At 50.1% G+C, this 14415-nt stretch overlaps 8 protein-coding genes across 8 annotated transcripts; 3 read left to right on the top strand and 5 right to left on the bottom strand.

Annotated features, from left to right (window-relative positions):
• The first annotated feature begins 106 nt into the window (after positions 1-106).
• Positions 107-2511, top strand: ASPWEDRAFT_39631 (Zn(II)2Cys6 transcription factor). Its single transcript, XM_040835141.1, has 6 exons — positions 107-257; positions 351-1227; positions 1272-1578; positions 1622-2303; positions 2347-2427; positions 2474-2511. The coding sequence occupies exons 1-4, from the start codon at positions 224-226 to the stop codon at positions 2060-2062; spliced, it is 1659 nt and encodes a 552-aa protein (XP_040691596.1). The 5' UTR covers positions 107-223; the 3' UTR covers positions 2063-2303; positions 2347-2427; positions 2474-2511.
• Positions 2090-2655, bottom strand: ASPWEDRAFT_171371 (DUF3237 domain-containing protein; the record flags this gene model as incomplete). The annotated part of the gene is made up of 3 exons (XM_040830775.1): positions 2090-2303; positions 2347-2427; positions 2474-2655. The coding sequence occupies 3 exons, from the start codon at positions 2653-2655 to the stop codon at positions 2090-2092; spliced, it is 477 nt and encodes a 158-aa protein (XP_040691595.1).
• A 102-nt stretch (positions 2656-2757) lies between these two features.
• On the bottom strand, positions 2758-4976 carry ASPWEDRAFT_39629 (DUF4238 domain-containing protein). The gene is made up of 3 exons (XM_040835140.1): positions 3562-4976; positions 3233-3511; positions 2758-3176 (listed from the first exon to the last, which is right to left on the bottom strand). The coding sequence occupies exons 1-3, from the start codon at positions 4958-4960 to the stop codon at positions 3109-3111; spliced, it is 1746 nt and encodes a 581-aa protein (XP_040691594.1). The 5' UTR covers positions 4961-4976; the 3' UTR covers positions 2758-3108.
• A 541-nt stretch (positions 4977-5517) lies between these two features.
• Positions 5518-6656, bottom strand: ASPWEDRAFT_182712 (uncharacterized protein). Its single transcript, XM_040831938.1, has 3 exons — positions 6290-6656; positions 5891-6235; positions 5518-5825 (listed from the first exon to the last, which is right to left on the bottom strand). Exons 1-3 carry the CDS (start codon positions 6499-6501, stop codon positions 5633-5635), a joined length of 750 nt encoding a protein of 249 aa, XP_040691593.1. The 5' UTR covers positions 6502-6656; the 3' UTR covers positions 5518-5632.
• Positions 6657-7594: 938 nt separating this feature from the next.
• Positions 7595-9152, top strand: ASPWEDRAFT_472050 (ammonium transporter). The gene is made up of 3 exons (XM_040836922.1): positions 7595-8102; positions 8149-8981; positions 9034-9152. The coding sequence occupies exons 1-3, from the start codon at positions 7692-7694 to the stop codon at positions 9137-9139; spliced, it is 1350 nt and encodes a 449-aa protein (XP_040691592.1). The 5' UTR covers positions 7595-7691; the 3' UTR covers positions 9140-9152.
• Positions 9153-9164: 12 nt separating this feature from the next.
• Positions 9165-10031, bottom strand: ASPWEDRAFT_171367 (formyltetrahydrofolate deformylase; the record flags this gene model as incomplete). The annotated part of the gene is made up of 1 exon (XM_040830774.1): positions 9165-10031. The coding sequence occupies one exon, from the start codon at positions 10029-10031 to the stop codon at positions 9165-9167; it is 867 nt and encodes a 288-aa protein (XP_040691591.1).
• A 251-nt stretch (positions 10032-10282) lies between these two features.
• Positions 10283-11932, top strand: cbhB (putative 1,4-beta-D-glucan-cellobiohydrolyase). Its single transcript, XM_040835139.1, has one exon. The coding sequence runs from the start codon at positions 10454-10456 to the stop codon at positions 11816-11818; it is 1365 nt and encodes a 454-aa protein (XP_040691590.1). The 5' UTR covers positions 10283-10453; the 3' UTR covers positions 11819-11932.
• A 1029-nt stretch (positions 11933-12961) lies between these two features.
• ASPWEDRAFT_472038 (carboxymuconolactone decarboxylase family protein) lies at positions 12962-14054 on the bottom strand. Its single transcript, XM_040836921.1, has 2 exons — positions 13080-14054; positions 12962-13033 (listed from the first exon to the last, which is right to left on the bottom strand). Exon 1 carries the CDS (start codon positions 13824-13826, stop codon positions 13110-13112), a length of 717 nt encoding a protein of 238 aa, XP_040691589.1. The 5' UTR covers positions 13827-14054; the 3' UTR covers positions 12962-13033; positions 13080-13109.
• Between the last annotated feature and the right edge of the window lie 361 nt (positions 14055-14415).

Here is a 14415-nt window from a genome sequence, read left to right as displayed (position 1 = left end):
AATAAATAATAATGGATAAGCGATGAATAATGATTCTTCAGCTGGGGAGATTTCCGACCGGGGGCTGACTCATCTTCTCCCCGCCCAGTTGGGATTTCATCATTGAATTTCTCCATCTCCAACGTTCCTCTTTGCATCCTCTTTCCTTTCTCTCCTCTTGTAAATCACCTTCCCTAATGCCTACGGGCTAACGTTCATCTCGCAGAAGTGGGGGATTCCATTCATGTCCGGAAGGAACGCCCCTCGCTCGAAGAATGGTATGCTCCAGATGCGACAGTTCCTCCCCGATCATCCCCAGTCTTCCCCCATTCATCCCCGTCATCCCCATCATTTCGGCTAACGGCTTCAAGGCTGCAGTACGTGCCGCCGTCGCAAAGTCAAGTGCGATGAGGAGCGCCCGGTGTGTAAACGCTGCCTCAACCTGCGCCTCAGCTGCGAGTGGGGAGTTCCCGTGAAACGAAGGGAATCCCGCGTTCGCAGTCTGCAGCCGGCGCAGCCCCGGCACTCGTACAACATCAACATCAACCACAACTACGGCAATATTGCGGCCTTCTGGAATGCCCCAGCAGTGGTCAGTGATTTGGTTCCAGCCCAGCAGGATGTCTTCCTCCCTCCGGTCTCCCCGTTCGATCCGAATCCGCTCTATCCGACGCTTTCCGGTTCGGAAGTGCCCTGCGCCAACTCGCTCATTTTGACGGAACACGATCTGAAATACTTCCAATATTTTCCCTCTTCGTCGGTGGTGTTTTATTATATGAAATCATGGCAATGGAGCAGTTTTTGCTATCTGTATCAGGGGCCGGCGGCGACCAGCAAGGTGATTATGCGTATGATCCTGGCGCTGTCGGCCAGCGATATGCATCGGAATGGGCTGGTGGTACGGTCACCAGGCCGTCCTACCGCGGAGGACCATGCCCGGTATCACTATAGTCTGGCTGTGAAGGAGTTTCGCCAATTACTCGAGACGCCGAGAGAGGTTTCGCACATGGAATTGGAGATGATTTTCGCCACGATGTTTTTGATGGTTACATATGAGTGGCAGTTTGGACACTTTGTGCGACATCTTCAGCTGCATCTGCAAGGAGTGCGATCGCTCCTCGAGTCGCATCCGCAGTTATTCCAGCTCAAGGACATCAATGGCATGTTCTTGGATATGAGTGTCGGCCAGGCCGATGAGGCCATGTCCAAGGTGTCTTTTATTCCCGAGCAACTGCTGCTCTGGATTCTGTATGTTCCCTTTCGCCATATTCTCTTCCAAACTGACCAAAAAGGTATGTGGATGTTAGCTGCCGGCCCATCGGGCTGACTGAATCACTGTACGATTATGTGCTCAACTCGGGCAATCCTGCCCTCCACCCCGATTATCTTCATAAATGCGCTCGTCTCTGGGGCCGATGCTTCTGGGGCAGTCAATACCCAGATCAGGAAGTATTGGATGACGTTGAAAACCATCGGGGATTGGAATTGCTACATGAGGGTATGGGGTTGCGGTACAAGACGTGGCAACTCGTCGTCGATCCGACTGCGTCGAGTTATACCACTGAGTCTTTGTTCACTGAAATGATGGGCATTCGTGATGTGAGTAGACTCCATGCCGACATGGACTTGACTAACAAATTAGAAATACTCGGATCTATTCATCACGGCTAGATTCGCTGGAGGATCCTCGGCGCGACGCACGCTGAACACGATCTACTTTGCCGTCAGCACATTCTATGCACAATTTTTATTCCATCGTCGACTGCTCTGCAGCGGTCCTCCTACCATTCTCCACCGGCAGACAGTGACCAGTATCCTCGAGATCACACGCAAACAATACGCCGCGGATCCGAAACTCTTACGACGGCTACATTGGCCACTTTTGATGGCAGTGATAGAGACAGATAACGATAGTGATCGGGTTTGGCTACGACAACGGCTAGGCGAACTCTGCGAGTACCATTCTGAATACGTATGGGCAAATCGAGTTGCAGAAGAAGTACTTTCCCAGCAGGATGTGAGCCAGGGGCAATATGCGAATCTGGCAGAACTACTGCGCAATCACCATGTAAACAGTTTGTAGTATAAAATATATCAAATAATAATAAGACTAGACATTCTCGAGAAAATACGCATCGTACGCCACCTCCCCTTTAGCTCTGGTAGCCCGTCCAACAATCACCCGATTGTTCATCCAGCGATACTTTTCATGGCCAGTTTCAATCTTGATGTGCAAATGGAACCAGTAGGAGTTGGGATCGACGCCGTCTCCTTCCATCAACGCCTTCAACACTTCCGGCGGACCAGATCGCGTTCCCTCAGTTCTGCACATTAGCATCCTTCTTAACTGTAAAAAGAAGAACAAACCGGATATACAAATACGCCCCGTCGTCACTCTTAATAACATAATTCGTATTCACATGCGTTGTCTGGTCGTCCTCGACGAGCCTACTCATTAGCACCACATATCATATAGCAAGATAAGAATGCATACATAAAATCCGCACCACCCGGAACAACCTCCCCATTGATATACTCCCCTCTCACCGTCCCAGATTCAATCGGCACGCATCTTCTCCTCCCATACGGACCGTTTCCGATCTCAATTGGCGCGGCAACAGCGCAGCGTAGGGAGAAGAGGGGCGTTAATTTGGGGGCGGGGGAGATGGTGTCCATTTTTTATTGTATTTTACTTAATGGAGAGTAAATACGGTAAGTTGAGGGTGGTTATATATGACATGCTGGACCGCGGCTTGATCAGAGCAGATCTGGTTCTTAACCGGTTGCACTGCCGAATGCGTCGGATCCACAATATAAGCTCTGCTGGCCATCATCTTAGGGGAATATCAAAAGCCAGTTCCCTCAACGCTGATTAGAAAGGATTTTGGAGCTACTGACATCCATTTCATTTATGAAGCCATTCAACCACTCATTAAATTGAAATATCTTATTGTGTATCTGTTTAATGATCAAGGTACACTACCAAGGGTGGTATCCTGATAAGGATGCCTGATTTTGACGCCTCATGGAAAAGGCATAAATTAACAAATTGTTATATATGAGCCAAGCCCACGGGATCACGTTTCGGAGTTGATGGATATTTGAGGATTTTTCTAAAGCCGATGAGGCCTAGGTCATTCCTTCACGATACATCAATGCGACAAGGACATCACGGCGACTAGGATAGGATGGAATCACTATAAGAATCAGCCATTATGACATATAAGGTTTACAGCTGCGCGTATACACTTACGCTTTGCATACTTGTCTTCTGCTCCATCCAAGCTAAGATCTGCAATCTGGACCGTAAAATCGTCGGGGTGAAATCTGTTCATGTTTCGCGAGATCTTCAGATATATCCACAGTCTCTCGGGTGGAAAAGTACAAAAGAAAGCTTGTCGATTGAGCCGAACGCAGACTTTATCTTCGTGGTTCAGCCGGGCGGTCTTAAGTGCTCTGTCGATTTTAGTACGCAGTTGCATCATGAGACTGGCTTGGTAGATGTCGTTCCAGAAGCCCCTTTCTGTTGATCCTATATACTAGTCAATACCTGTGCGAGCTGCTGGAGAGGAAGTGCGGTACCTGGTTTTAACGAGAAGTAAATCCGTGGCAGGGAACCCTCGCCTTCTTCCCTCTGCAATAATTGGATTGCGACCTGCCATGCCACAGAGAATGACATGTGAACTCGACCCGGTGACAGGCCGAAAGGAATTGTCTTACACTTGGTGCTTCCCCCAAGGTCGTGAAGAATTCTCGCGAGCGAAGCGAGATACAAACCACGTTTATCGAGCGGGTCCTTTTCAAAAACGGTTTTCATTCCTTCGGACTCATCTTCGAAATACTTTTCTATGCTTGCTCTTAGAGAGTTGGGCGAGTAGTAGACTATCGAAGATGTGATGTACCCTTCTTCGAGAAAAAGATTGTTGATGATTGCAACATGGGCGGAAGAGAGCTTGAAGCACTGGAATTGAAACCGGTCATTTGCGTGGAAGTCTTTTGATGATGTTGGTGTTGGCGAAACACGAACTGTCTTGCAAGGGCTAACGGGAAGATCTTGAAGCATAGATCCTGCTCGGTCCGGGTGGAGATGGTAAGATCGGAGTGTCCGTCCGATCTGCTCCCAGGCAGCCTCGAATCTGCTATCCTGAATCGGCGGCGATACAAGATGACTCCTCAAGACAATGATAAGCCGAGGGGATAGAGGAGCGAAATTATGATGCTCGTTGTACACGAGAGCTTCCATCTTCCTTGTTGCAGTATTCAGTCGGACAGTTGACGGGCCTTCAAAAACACCATAAGCATTCTGGGTGAGGAGAAACTCCTCCTCTGGAGCCTCTGGCGAACAGAAGGTGAGATAGCTATGTAGAAGATGCAACTCGAACATTTTCGCATCATCCGGATACATTTCCCCTGCCAGTGTTTTTGTCCAACTCTTCTCTGGATCCATCCGGAGATCCAGAAGCTGCCGCAGATTGTCAAACCACACTTCGCGTGGTTGATGAAACCCTTTCGCCTTCATGTATCTTTCCATTCGTGCGCGATCGTCGGAATCGTAGTCCTCGATGGAATCATGATTATACCTGTCGAACATGCTCGAGTTTCGATACTTCATCAGAAACAGGAATTTGCGTAAATTATCGACCTCGGCTCTCTTCAGTTCCAGGACCGAGTTGTTCGCAAAGCTCGTGTGAGCTCGCTCAATTATAATGCTGGCCTGGCCCTCCAGCTGTGAAAGCTTCTCCTCTAAGTGGTATGGGTTCTTGTCGAAGCCGGGGTCTCGATACATGTCCACCAGGGCAAATTCGGTCGAAACTGCACGCTGGGTCAACATGCATTTCTCAAGGTCGACCTTGTTGACGAGGAAGTCTCGACGCGTTTTTCTTCTAGAGGAAGCAGGGCCTGCAGGAGGCTGCTCTTTGGGTGCGAACCTCCTCAGGATAAATCGAGGAATGAAGTGGTGTTTCTGTTGTAGCGAAGCCATCTTGTGGATGATCGGTTGATGGTTATTGAAGTGCGAAATTGAGGATTTGGCGCCACTATTATATCCCATCAATTTTGTGGCGCAGCTATCTGTCCGCCAGCCTCGTAGGCCCAACCGACACGCACTTTAGATTCTATTGGTGGTCTGCAACTGGCCTGTCACTCTTTGCATCCGGAGCGGCTATTTATTGGATCAGACACACTGACAGCGACCTGCCGCAGCAATCCCAAATCTTTCTTTGGCTGGAGACGCTCATGATCACATATTCCTTGCCAATACCACCTGGGCAACTGATAATCATAACAAACCACTCTAGTCTGCACTGACCACGAATCCAAAGAGGTAATATCGCCATTTTGTAAGGCGGGGGTCGTGTGAGCCATACGTATGGCGGCGATAGGATGAAGCGTGTAGATTCTTTTAGAAGCAGAGAGTAGAGAATGTCTTATATAGGCATCATACAAAAGAAATTCTGGTGTTGCATAGGAAGTACAGTGGCGATCAAGCTAACATTATATTCATGAATTATCTAATCAGCAATCAGAATTGAGTTGATTGGCAAATGGATAAATGAGTCAAGTTTAAGGCTGTTATTGGATCGTGCATATCAAGATCTAGCTAGGTAGTATTCCACCTGATTCTAGTCATGTCATATATAAATAGTGAATCTATCTATTCCCCCTTAACCTTCTGCGCTTTATATACCCAAACATAGCAAAACGGGTATATCGTCTCCGGAAGCAAAGTCACGACCATAATGGCAATACTCCACGGCGAAGCAACATATTCCCAATTCTGGGGCACATTCAAATATCGCCAGATGAACACCCCGTAAGCTAGATAGCAGCCTATATATCGAGTTATCCTGCATCCATATCCATTAGCTATACTTTCACTCTGGCAAAACGAGATCGGGGAAGAAACACCCACCACATCTCCAACGAATGCCCCCTCGTCCCCTCTTCCGCATACAACGAATGCAAACAGACCCAGCCGATGGGAAGTTGAAGGAGAACCCCAGTCCAGTACGCCGTGACTTGTTCGCGATCATCTGGGTAGACGGTCGTTAGCCATTTCAGGCCGGCTATACCCAGGACGAGACCGATGAGCATGTTCTGGATGAGTCGTGGTCGGTGCTCGGCACGATGGACATGCTTGAGGGTGACTGCGACGTAGGCAACGTCATGGATGAACCAGGCGAGAAAGCCGACTCGCTCTAGGGTTGTGGATGTGGTGGTGAAGGCGTAGAAGAGTTCGTAGGCCATTGTTAGGCATCTGGTTGGTTGTGAGTAGGAGTCTACGATGTGATAAAATATGGGGTGGGCTTACAGATACTGGACACTGCCATAGCTCGATCCTGGGATTCGCTGGTCTCTATATGCGCGGAATGTACAAAATAAATAGCACAGAACGTAGAGGAAGCCGCAGGAAATGATCAGCCCATCTTGAACGTATAGATAGCTCTCTGGCGGATTCAGTCGCAGGTCTGCGGGTTGTATAATCAAATGCTGGACTTTGTTCGCTAACTTGAAATTTGACATGGTAACTGTACGGCGTGTATTTTATCTTGCGACTCTCACCTTGATGCATCATCGTCTTCGGATTTTATAAGCGCGGAGTCTGCGTCAGCTGACAGAGCGGAGCGCTCGGATTCATGACATCATCAGCGTTGCTGCTCTTCAAAAGGCACATTGCCGTGGCCAGTAAGATTGAAACAGCGAAGAAGGACCATGCACAGCCTTTCTTGGAGTTTGGGACCTGGTTCGTCGATCTGAGGGGTTTAGGCAGAAGTATATTTCCGTAAATAGTGTTTCCATGGGATGTTTGAGAAGCTGTATTGTCTCTATTTAACCTGGATTCAAATCTAAAGTTGATAAAGAAGATGAGTGACATTTATTGGTATCAGAGTCTATGTTACTAATAGGTAGAGGATATTTCACAGAACTTGAAAAGTGTGAGGTAAAATACAGTGATTAATTATCGCCGTTGTCGATAAGAGCTGATAGTGATATCGATCGACTTATCGATAGGGAATTTACCGTCGTCAAGCCTGGCCATACCCCATCTATAGTCTCAAGCGGCTAGATTAATATTGTTTAATGTTTAACCTCTCTGCTGAGCCTGCAGTGAACAATCAGAACTCGACCTTTTCGTGACTGTTGTGCCCCAACCTGGATTGACGATCATTTAAAGCGTGGCATTGTTTGAAGCTGGGAAACAAGATCTTCAGCGCGGCTACTTATGGAAATGATTGGCACGAGGCTTTCTGCCATTGAAATAAATATATTAGAGTAATATTATCAATGCGACACTTCTGGTGGAGTAGTAGCCGCATGGTCTTGAATCAACATGGCTGCCATTGTTCATGGTCACATACTAACTATATAGCTATGGTATACCTTCATCTACAACCTCTCACATACATGGTCTGGTCATCCACCAGCTTCCTGTATAACCTTAGGGCCCTGGATTTCACCAGCAGAAGACCAGTGCACATGGATGTGGATTATTTTATAGTTTTATACTTGAATATTTGAATATCTACATAGTATATATGTTTATTATCTATTCGCGATGTGACATGATACCCTGCCAATATCACCGTGATGAGCCTGCATGCATATGCACCCTTATCAGTCCAATAAGAGCATCCAGCGATATCAACACAATGTATTTAAACCCATCCCCCTTCATGCTCTCAACCATTGCAATCCCATTCAATTGAAACAAAATGAGCATCGAAGCAGCCTGGTCCGCCTGTTCCAAAACAGACACCCTCTTCATCCTCATCTGCAGCGTCTTCTGCTGGCTCATCATCCCCGCCGTCGGCCTCGCATACTCGGGCTATTCGACCCGACACAACGTCCTCGCCTCATTCTACCCCAGTCTGATCGTGGTCTGCGTCTGCTCGATTCAATGGTGGATGATCGGGTACTCGATTGCGTATAGCGAGAACGGGAATGCATTCTTCGGGGGGCTCGACAAGGTGTTTCATATTGGGGTGTTGGCAGATCCGGTCGGGTCGATTCCAGAAGTGTTGTTTTCGCAGTTCCAGTTGATTTTCTGTGCGACGGTTTGTGCTATTGCTGTTGGGGGTGTTTGTGAGAGGGGACGGTTGGTGTCGTTGATTCCATTTGTCTTTGTCAGTATGTCCATCTCTTATACCCCATGCGGTACTAACTGTATAGCTATGGTGCACCTTCATCTACACACCCCTCGCACACATGGTCTGGTCGCCCACCGGCTTTCTGTATAACCTCGGAGCCCTGGACTTCGCCGGCGGAACACCAGTGCACATCTGCAGCGGTGCCTCGGCGACCGCAATCAGCGTATACCTTTCCTATCCACTATTTCGCTCGAAGCGATCAGCAAAACGCACACCCAACCACCTCCGCCTCCACAAACCGCACAATACAATCTGCCAGCTCTTCGCACTGCTCATCATCTGGAACGCGTGGGTTGCGTTTGACGCAGGGACAACCCTCGCACTGAACTTTAAGAGCGTCATGGCCGGGTTCGTGACAAATATGTGTGCTGCGGCGGGGGCGTTGACATGGGCGTGTATCACGTACTACGAAACAGGGAAGTGGAGTCTGGATAGTACATTCCTAGGCGCCATCGCGGGGCTGGTGCTCATCACGCCGAGCGCGGGCTTCATCGATACCACGACCGCGGTGGGATTCGGGATCGCTGGACCTGTGATATGTCGGCAGGCACTACGGATTAAATTCACCAAGACGGCCGCGCGGTGGCGCTGGGTAGATAACGGGGATACGTTTGCGACGCACTGTCTGGGCGGGTTTGTCGGGACGATCGCGACGGGGTTATTTGCGCAGCGGGCGGTGGCTGCGTATGACGGGACGGAGATTGTGGGAGGGTGCGTGATTGATGGGAATTGGAGACAGTTGGGAGTGCAGATTGTCGAGGCGATTATTGGGTTTGTGTGGAGTTTTGGGGGGAGTTATGTGTTGTATGGGCTGGTGGATTGTGTGCCTGGGTTGGAGGTTTTGGCTACGGATGAGTGAGTCTATCCTGGTTCCTGGTTATGAGGTTATGGAGAGCTAACGAGATAGGGATGTTGTGGCTGGAATGGATGTGCAGATGGAGGAATCGCTGTATAATCAATGGCAGGGAGAAGAAGATTATCACCCCTTTGGCTCAGTGGATTGGCTGGAATAGATGCAAAATATACGAATATGATACACTAGTTAAACACAACCGTCTTGTGTCCGTTCAGCAGCACTCTCCGCTCCGTCACGTACTTGACCGCAGTAGCCAGCACGTTGCTCTCGACGTTGCTGCCGGCGTGGGTGAGCTCCTTGGGGCTCATGCCGTGGTTGACGCGGACGACGTTCTGCTCGATGATCGGGCCTTCGTCCAGATCGCTGGTGACAAAGTGGGCGGTGGCACCGATGATCTTGACGCCGCGGTCGTAGGCCTGGTGGTAGGGCTTTGCGCCCTTGAAGGAGGGCAGGAAGGAGTGGTGGATGTTGATGATCTTGCCGGACATGGCCTCGCAGAGCATGGGGGAGAGGACCTGCATGTAGCGGGCCAGCACGATGAGGTCGATCTTGTGTTCGCTGACGAGCTCGAGGACGCGGGTCTCCTGCTCGGTCTTGGTCTCCTTGGTGACGGGGAGGTGGATGAAGGGGATGTTGTAGGTCGCGGCGAGGGCAGCGAACTCGGGGTGGTTGGAGACGATGAGAGGGATCTCGATGGCGAGCTGGCCAGTGGATTGACGGAAGAGGAGGTCGTTGAGGCAGTGGCCGATCTTGGAGACCATGATCATCACGCGGGGTTTCTGGGTGGCCGGGACGATGTCGAAGGAATCGCTGGAGAACGAGGCGGCGGTGGGAGCAAAGGCATCGCGGAGCTGTTCGACGGTGGGCTTTTCAGCAGTGGGATCGCCGAGGGCAAAGTGAATGCGCAGGAAGAAGCGCTTGGAGGTCGGGTCACCGAATTGAGACGAGTCGACGATGTTGAGGTTGTGCTGGACCAGGAAAGCAGTCACGGCATGCACAATGCCGGGCCGGTCAGGGCAGGAGATGGTGAGGATGAAGCTGTCGGCCATTGTGATGTTGAACTCACGACTGGGTGTTGAAGGGAGGAATTAGGGATTAGGAATTAGCGACGAGGAAGAAAAAAGAAGGGATAAAACAAGGGATTCGAATGAGTCAAAATTTATGTCACGATTGCCCCGCCGCTTTCGGGGCTGACTAAGGCGGGGCTGATTGATTAGATTAGGGCTCATTCAGATCTGGCCCGATATCTACAAAGTTTATGCATTTGCATTCAGCCTGAATGGGATTTGTTTAATATACAGGCTTCCCTTTCAGTCAAGGAGACGGAGACGCGTCCGAATATATATCCTCCATTTGCTTGACGGAGCTCAGTCCGTATAGCCGTGAGGATGTATAAAAGGGACGTCGTCTTGCATCATTTCCATCCTCATCCTCATCATCTCACTATCTACTGTCTCGAGAAAGCAGAAGCATGTCTCTCAAAACTCTTCTTCCACTCTCCTTCCTCGCTCTGGCTCAGGCCCAAAAGGCCGGCACCCAGAAAGAGGAAGTCCACCCATCTATGACCTGGCAGAAATGCAGTGAAGGCGGCAGTTGCACCACCCAGAACGGTCAGGTCGTGGTCGACGCTAATTGGCGCTGGGTGCACACCGTCGATGGCTACACCAACTGCTATACCGGCAACGAGTGGGATGCCTCCATCTGTCCGGATGATAAAACCTGCGCTGACAAGTGCGCCCTCGACGGTGCGGATTACACCGGCACCTACGGCGTCACGGCCAGCGGCGACTCGCTCCGTCTCAACTTTGTCACGCAGTCCGCGCAGAAGAACGTCGGATCTCGTCTGTACATGATGAGCGATGACGACACCTACGAACTCTACAAGCTCCTCGGTCAAGAGTTCACCTTTGACGTCGACGTCTCCAAGCTCCCCTGCGGCCTCAACGGCGCCCTGTACTTCGTCTCCATGGACGCAGACGGCGGCATGGCCAAGTACTCCACCAACGAAGCCGGCGCCAAATACGGCACCGGATACTGCGACTCGCAATGTCCTCGCGATCTCAAATTCATCAACGGCCAGGCCAACGTCGAAGGCTGGGAACCCTCCGACAGCGACGCCAACTCGGGCGTCGGCAACCATGGATCCTGCTGCGCGGAGATGGACATCTGGGAGGCCAACAGCATCTCCAACGCCGTCACGCCTCACCCTTGCGATACCCCCGACCAAACCATGTGCGAAGGCGACAAGTGCGGCGGAACATATAGCAACGAACGCTACGCCGGCACCTGCGATCCAGACGGATGCGACTTCAACCCGTACCGAATGGGGAATACCTCCTTCTTCGGCCCCGGCAAGACCGTCGACACCAACTCCAAGATGACCGTCGTAACCCAATTCATCACGGACGACGGAACCTCCTCCGGCACGCTGTCTGAGATTAAGCGCTTCTACGTGCAGGACGGGGTCACCATCGCGCAGTCATCTTCCACCTACTCCAGCGCGGCTGGTAACTCCATCACCAACGAGTTCTGCACGGCCCAGAAGTCGCTCTTCGGCGATGACGACGTCTTCAGCCAACACGGCGGCATGGAAGGAATGAGTGCCGCGCTCGCAAAGGGTATGGTGTTGGTGATGAGTATCTGGGACGACCACAAGGCGAACATGTTGTGGTTGGATAGCAACTATCCCACTACTGCAGCATCGACTGATCCCGGCGTGGCGAGGGGAAGTTGTGATGTTTCGTCAGGAGAGCCGGATGAGGTGGAGAGCAGTCATGCGGATGCCTATGTGGCGTTCTCTAACATCAAGGTTGGTCCGATTGGGTCTACCTTCTGATGGGCTATATAGTATGTCTTAGTAGGTAGCACTATGTAGTACCTTAGGTAGTTGAGATAGTCCTCCAATCATGGAGAAGATGGAAATGAGCAATTTATTCGTCGCTTATTGAAATATATTTCTCCGTCAGCCACAGATTTTCATAATTATACAATCTAAGCATGAGGTACATTGTTACTATATAAATGATTAGGAAATATTAACAAATTCATATTAAGGGCTGCTACTAGCCAGTCGTAAATGAGGCCTAGGATATAGCACCCGTAGCGGGAATACCCTACATCTCAGGTATGCTGACACTATCCCGCTTTAAGCAACAACACCGACGCTTGTGGCTTTAGTCTGAGGGCGTCGCTTTAGCGAGACCGCAATTTCCGGACTTTCCTTCCTGCTTAAATCATATTTCCACGTCGAATGCAACAATGACACACAGAGGTTCTAGAACATTCTACCCCAGATATCAATCTACAATAACTTGTGTATGCCTTGAATCTAGGAAATGAATATGCATACTAGTTATGCCTGGACAGCGTAGACAGAAGTATCTCTCAGTCTCTGTATATACATTCAAGCAGGCAATTGAATAACAATTGAATAACTATGCACTACGCCTGCAATGGATATGACTGAATAACCACCCAGATGATCTATTATCATAGGCTCGTAGCTTGCAGACCGTCCTTATTTCCCCAGATCGACCCTAAGCAAGTCATTACGATGTGACCCAATGTTTATCCACAAGCGAATAGCACAGACAATGCCATGCTACCTCAAGCCCCCAAACGGCTCGGAGTCTACCGAGATCTACACGAGTTCGGAGCTCGCCATCGTAGGGAGTGGGCAACTAATCTTGTGGAGTAGCATCCTTCTGCCTCGAGCCGAGTCGAAGATCACGTCGTGGAGAACTCGGTAGAATACGAGGTGTTCAGGAAAAAGTATCCGGGTGGGTCTGGGTACCAGATAAAGTCGTATTGCTTTCAGATCAGATGAATCGAAGTAGATCTCAGAGGTAGACCCGCTAGACGGGAGGTGCTCGTCCATGGATCATTAGGAAGAAAGGCAAGTAACGATAGATGGACATGGTGATGTAGTGGCTTATTCACTGCGTTATGGGATGCCATATATGGTCTGTGATGTATCTGGCGGAGTGTATAGAGGCAATTAGCCATGTCATTGTCAGATTGATATGCTTCGTATTCATTGGTATTTGCGTGTCTGTAAATTGTCAGTGTTGGACTTGAACTCATCTCATCAATCATACCTGTAGTGAGAATGCTCATTATCATATATCTTATAAAGCGGCAACCAACTCGTCCACCGACTTCATCTTCTTATCATTATTCTCACCCACATCCAACGCCACCAAAAACCGACTGACACAGTTGTACCCCGCCACGCCCGTCGTCAATTCGACAATCTCTCTCTCGGAGAATCCCACCGTCTTCAACGCCCCAAACACCCCCTCCTCAACCTTGACGGTCTGCGTCATCTGATCCGTATACCGAATCACCGCCTTCTCCGCATCCGTCAGACAGCTGTCCTCCAGCGCCTTAAGCACCTCCCCATCCGAATTCGCCGTCGAAGGCAGCGTCATCGACACCGCCAATTCAGCCGGCTTGATGCCCCCCTTCAGCGCGAGCGGTGCATGCGCATTCCACTCATACACGGCGTCGTTGAGCACGGCAACCCGGCAAACGGCCAATTCCATCAGTCCGCCATCGAGGATTGTCTTTGAGCGGATGGCGCCGATGAAGCTGTTCCAGCCGTCCGCGACAGGCGGGGAGTGCAGCAGGGAGAGATCGAGGGGGATGAGGGGGCGCGGGTTGCGGCGGGCGGCGATGCGGGCGTAGATGTCTGATGTTTCCGCGGGGGAGTCTGCGGGGGGCGTGTTGGGGGCGTAGGGGAGACGCATTGTTCTGGTTTGTATAGGGGAGTGTGTGTATTTTGGGAATTGGGGTTTGATGGTAGTTAACCTGGTGAATCTGGTGAGTCTATACATGGCATGCATGCACTATCTTGATATGGGGTGGGAGGGAAGAACTACCGGGGGATGTGAGTTTATCCGCCCGGCAATGGAGTTGGCCGTAAGTACCGATCGGTAGATGAACGGGTAGCATCATATCCAACTGACTGACAATATAATAGAAAAACCGATATTGTAGTTTTTTATGGTACTCCACTTTGTATGATGAAGTATGATGGAGTAGTAATACCAACCTAGTTAGTATGGAAGCAGAAGTGCATGACGGCCAGACTCCTAGAAAAGCAAGAGCCAATGAGAGCGGTAGATATAAAACCATGGTTCAGATGGAAGAACGAACTGGCCAAGTCAACGGAAAAAGAAATAAGGTTATTCAGGATGGTCTGTGATCTGCAGGGTTGTATGTATAACATGTGCAAGGATCAGACAGATCAGAAAAGTAGGTGTTATCATTTCAAGGTCATCTTGATAGAAAGGGTAATGCTTTGGATGGGCCGTCCGGATAGAGCAGTTGGAGGGGCAGTGGATATGAACAGACACTAGGGTCTAATGACTGGCTAGTATGGCTGAGATAGTAGAAGTGGTAGTTGCTCTAGAAGTAGTGGCTGTTGAAGGG

The sequence above is a fragment of the Aspergillus wentii genome (genome assembly GCF_001890725.1).
Source record: "Aspergillus wentii DTO 134E9 unplaced genomic scaffold ASPWEscaffold_3, whole genome shotgun sequence".
NCBI lineage: Eukaryota > Fungi > Ascomycota > Eurotiomycetes > Eurotiales > Aspergillaceae > Aspergillus > Aspergillus wentii.
The sequence above is the reverse complement of the archived record's forward strand: the minus strand, read 5'-3'. Positions and strand labels throughout refer to the sequence as shown.

Excerpts from the sequence above, each read along its gene's own strand:
- ASPWEDRAFT_39631 (XM_040835141.1), top strand. The coding sequence starts at position 224 with ATGTCCGGAAGGAACGCCCCTCGCTCGAAGAATG. Across the intron at positions 258-350 it reads CGCCCCTCGCTCGAAGAATG|GCTGCAGTACGTGCCGCCGT; the intron begins GTATGCTCCAGA and ends AACGGCTTCAAG. Across the intron at positions 1,579-1,621 it reads AAATGATGGGCATTCGTGAT|AAATACTCGGATCTATTCAT; the intron begins GTGAGTAGACTC and ends CTAACAAATTAG.
- ASPWEDRAFT_472038 (XM_040836921.1), bottom strand. The coding sequence starts at position 13,826 with ATGCATGCCATGTATAGACTCACCAGATTCACCAGGTTAACTACCATC.
- cbhB (XM_040835139.1), top strand. The coding sequence starts at position 10,454 with ATGTCTCTCAAAACTCTTCTTCCACTCTCCTTCCTCGCTCTGGCTCAG.
- ASPWEDRAFT_182712 (XM_040831938.1), bottom strand. The coding sequence starts at position 6,501 with ATGTCAAATTTCAAGTTAGCGAACAAAGTCCAGCATTTGATTATACAA. Across the intron at positions 6,236-6,289 it reads TATGGCAGTGTCCAGTATCT|ATGCCTAACAATGGCCTACG; the intron begins GTAAGCCCACCC and ends ACAACCAACCAG. Across the intron at positions 5,826-5,890 it reads GGGCATTCGTTGGAGATGTG|GATAACTCGATATATAGGCT; the intron begins GTGGGTGTTTCT and ends ATATGGATGCAG.
- ASPWEDRAFT_39629 (XM_040835140.1), bottom strand. The coding sequence starts at position 4,960 with ATGGCTTCGCTACAACAGAAACACCACTTCATTCCTCGATTTATCCTG. Across the intron at positions 3,512-3,561 it reads TTACTTCTCGTTAAAACCAG|GATCAACAGAAAGGGGCTTC; the intron begins GTACCGCACTTC and ends ACTAGTATATAG. Across the intron at positions 3,177-3,232 it reads AGAAGACAAGTATGCAAAGC|TGATTCCATCCTATCCTAGT; the intron begins GTAAGTGTATAC and ends TGATTCTTATAG.
- ASPWEDRAFT_472050 (XM_040836922.1), top strand. The coding sequence starts at position 7,692 with ATGAGCATCGAAGCAGCCTGGTCCGCCTGTTCCAAAACAGACACCCTC. Across the intron at positions 8,103-8,148 it reads CGTTGATTCCATTTGTCTTT|CTATGGTGCACCTTCATCTA; the intron begins GTCAGTATGTCC and ends CTAACTGTATAG. Across the intron at positions 8,982-9,033 it reads GAGGTTTTGGCTACGGATGA|GGATGTTGTGGCTGGAATGG; the intron begins GTGAGTCTATCC and ends CTAACGAGATAG.